At 49.1% G+C, this 3,019-nt stretch overlaps 1 protein-coding gene across 1 annotated transcript; it reads left to right on the top strand.

Annotated features, from left to right (window-relative positions):
* The first annotated feature begins 1,004 nt into the window (after positions 1 to 1,004).
* On the top strand, positions 1,005 to 2,554 carry LOC135216755 (zinc finger protein SNAI2-like). The gene has a single exon (XM_064252230.1). It carries the CDS (start codon positions 1,080 to 1,082, stop codon positions 2,268 to 2,270), a length of 1,191 nt encoding a protein of 396 aa, XP_064108300.1. The 5' UTR covers positions 1,005 to 1,079; the 3' UTR covers positions 2,271 to 2,554.
* The last annotated feature ends 465 nt before the right edge of the window (positions 2,555 to 3,019 follow it).

A 3,019-nucleotide genomic window follows, 5' to 3' on the forward strand; every position in this document is an offset into this window, starting at 1 on the left:
TCTCCTCTCTCTCTCTCTCTCTAACCATCACCTTCTTAGGGTGGTGGCCAAGGCATTCATCTTTCCTACCGTCTTTCTTCGTCCTTTCTTTATCCCAGTCTTTCCTTTCCCTTTTCAACCACCCTCCCCTCTCTCTCTCTCCCCTCCCCTCATCTTTTCCCATAAGCCTCCTTCTCCTCCATCTCCTCCTCCTCCATCTCCTCCTCCTCCTTTATTCCACACTCCATCCTTATGGTCGCGTGGCATCCCAGACTAAAAGAGGCCGAGTGGCCCTCCCCTATAACCGATTCTTGAGGCTCGAGACTTATTGAAGGAGGCTGGAAGGGGCCCGGGGAGGAACCTGAGTCGTGCCAATGAATGCATTCGTCTGCAACGTCGTAAGATTAGGGCGAGCAATTGCGAGCGTCCTTAGGTCAGCAGTTACCTCGCCGTCGCTTCGTTTAGAATAAACATTTAGTGCTGATCGGAAAGTGCCGATTTTGCTTGGCAGCCTTTTTAAGTGCATTCGGCAAATGTTTTGGCCACGTGGGCATGCTTCATCTGTGCCCATGTGACACCTGTCAACCGCCATCACAGGCTTGCGACAGCTGTTTACATCTCGCGGCTATTGGTCGCTTCTCACGGCGGGAAGGCTCGCCATTGGCTCTTCGGGATGAACGGGGCGGACCCTGGTCGGAGATGAGTCGTTGCTTCTCTCCGAGATCTCCCTTAATTTCATGACCTTTGCTTGGCGTAATACTTGTTTTATTTATAATTTTCTTTTGATGATAGGTTTCAGTATAAGTTTCCAAGTATATATATGACTTTTTCTTTGTTTTGATTCGTTAGCTAAAGTAGAAAACAATCTCGATTAAAATTTGCCATCCGACATTTATCCGGCACGAGCGCGTAAGCTCCGCCTTCTTCACCTGATTGGGCAACGGCACACTCCATCTGCACCTGCTTACGGCTGCGTATATATATAGCCGCACGCGCCGTTTTTGGTCAGAATAGTTAACGTCTCGGACGAGAGCTGTATACTCCTATCTTGTTTGGTCAGTGTTGTGAGAGAGAGAAAAAGCTCGCGAGAGACAGACACCATGCCAAGCTCATTCATGGTCAAGCGCAACTACGCGCACTGTCCGCTGAAGAAGCGCCCCTTGGCGCTATACAACGAACCAGCGACGACGCCCCCCGAGCAGGAGCAGCCCGAGGATCTTAGTGTAAAACGCCCACGACTCGAGCCTCCTGCAGAAGTGCCATCGCCTTTACCACATTACCATCATCACCCTCTTCCATCAGCATCACCTGTTGTGCCCAGTGCCATGGCACCTGCAGTTGGCAGCTATCCCAATACTACGGTCATCCACGCTCCTCAGCCCTTCGTGCCCTCCCTACCGCCCGTGCCCACCTCCAACTCGGTGCCAACAGTTCTTCACACGGCGCCCCATGCGGCCCCACCCTCCCCCCCGGCAGCCCGCGTCGCCGAGAACCTCCCCTCCTTAGCGGAATATTACCTCCAGCTCTTCAAATCCACCAGTGACTCCGAACCCAAGAGACCCGAGCCCCGTCAGGCCCTCCCGCAGTGGACGACGCCCTACCTTCCTCCTTCGCCTCAGGCGTCACCTGTCAACCCAGAACACGTCCCTGCGCCCCAGAGTCCCGTCGTGCCCTTCCACTGCTACCCCGACTCCTCGGCGCTCATCTCCCCCGTGTCTACCTGTTCGTCCACTGCCTCCGAGTCCGAGGAGGACGTCAGCGCCCCGAGAAACAGGAGAGAGGCCAGGTACTCCTGTAGTGACTGCGGTAAGTCCTACTCCACCTACTCCGGCCTCAGCAAACATAAACAGTTCCACTGCGCTGCCCTAGGGGCGAAGTCCTTCGCCTGCAAGCACTGCGACAAAGTCTACACCTCCCTAGGGGCGCTGAAGATGCACATCCGCACCCACACGCTGCCCTGCAAGTGCCCCTTGTGCGGGAAGGCCTTCTCGCGCCCCTGGTTGCTCCAGGGGCACATCAGGACCCACACGGGAGAGAAGCCCTTCCAGTGCCCCCAGTGCGACAGATGCTTCGCCGACAGGAGCAACCTTCGCGCCCACCTGCAGACGCACGCAGACATCAAGAAATACGCCTGCGGCACCTGTCACAAGACCTTCTCCAGAATGTCGCTGCTCAACAAGCACACGGAAGCCGCCTGCCCAGCCAGACCCCAGCAGCCAGAGATCTTGCAGCAGAACGACCCCTCCATGAAGGCGGAAGCGATGGTGCCTTCTTCGTCAGGAGCGCAGTAGACTGAAGGAGAGACTCTCTCTCTCTCTCTCTCTCCTCCCCCGACGAGATTCTCAGTGTTAGTACCTACCTGAAGAGTAGGAACTAGTCCCCCTACAGCTAGTCAGCCTTGCTCACCGCCTCTTTTTGTGTGTTCCTATTATGGTCACTAGTCTAGTTTGATAAGCCATAAAGAATTTGTCCTTATACATGTCTGTGGGACGAACATGCCAAAGATCTCTCCTTTTGTATTTTCTTATATATAGAAATACTTTTTTATATTGTAATAAAAAGATATTTGAGTATATTCCTTCTCTTTTAATCATTCCCTCTTTGGAAGATGATGGTTTTTAATGCCTTCTATACTGAAATGTACGAAATGAAAGAGTATATATTAAAAAAAATATATATATAAAACCTGAAAGAGTACGTATTAAAAAAGGAAAAATATAAAACTGAAAGGTACCTATTATAAAGTATTACAAGATATTAGTAAAAATGAAATATGAATATACATATATATAACTGAGAAATACGAATATTTATAACTAAGAAATATGAATATATATAACTGAGAAATATGAATATATATTACTGAGAAATACAGTTTCCTGTTATTTACAAAGTTTGATCTTAATAATTTTCTGATATCATAATGAATAAGAAATGCTAAAGAAATATGATTTGAAAATTGAATTAATTTTGAAACTTGATAACTGAAGAACATGCATCAGAAAAGAAATAATAACATGAAAGCAAATAGTAATTGAAA

This window comes from Macrobrachium nipponense, chromosome 6 (assembly GCF_015104395.2).
Source record: "Macrobrachium nipponense isolate FS-2020 chromosome 6, ASM1510439v2, whole genome shotgun sequence".
NCBI lineage: Eukaryota > Metazoa > Arthropoda > Malacostraca > Decapoda > Palaemonidae > Macrobrachium > Macrobrachium nipponense.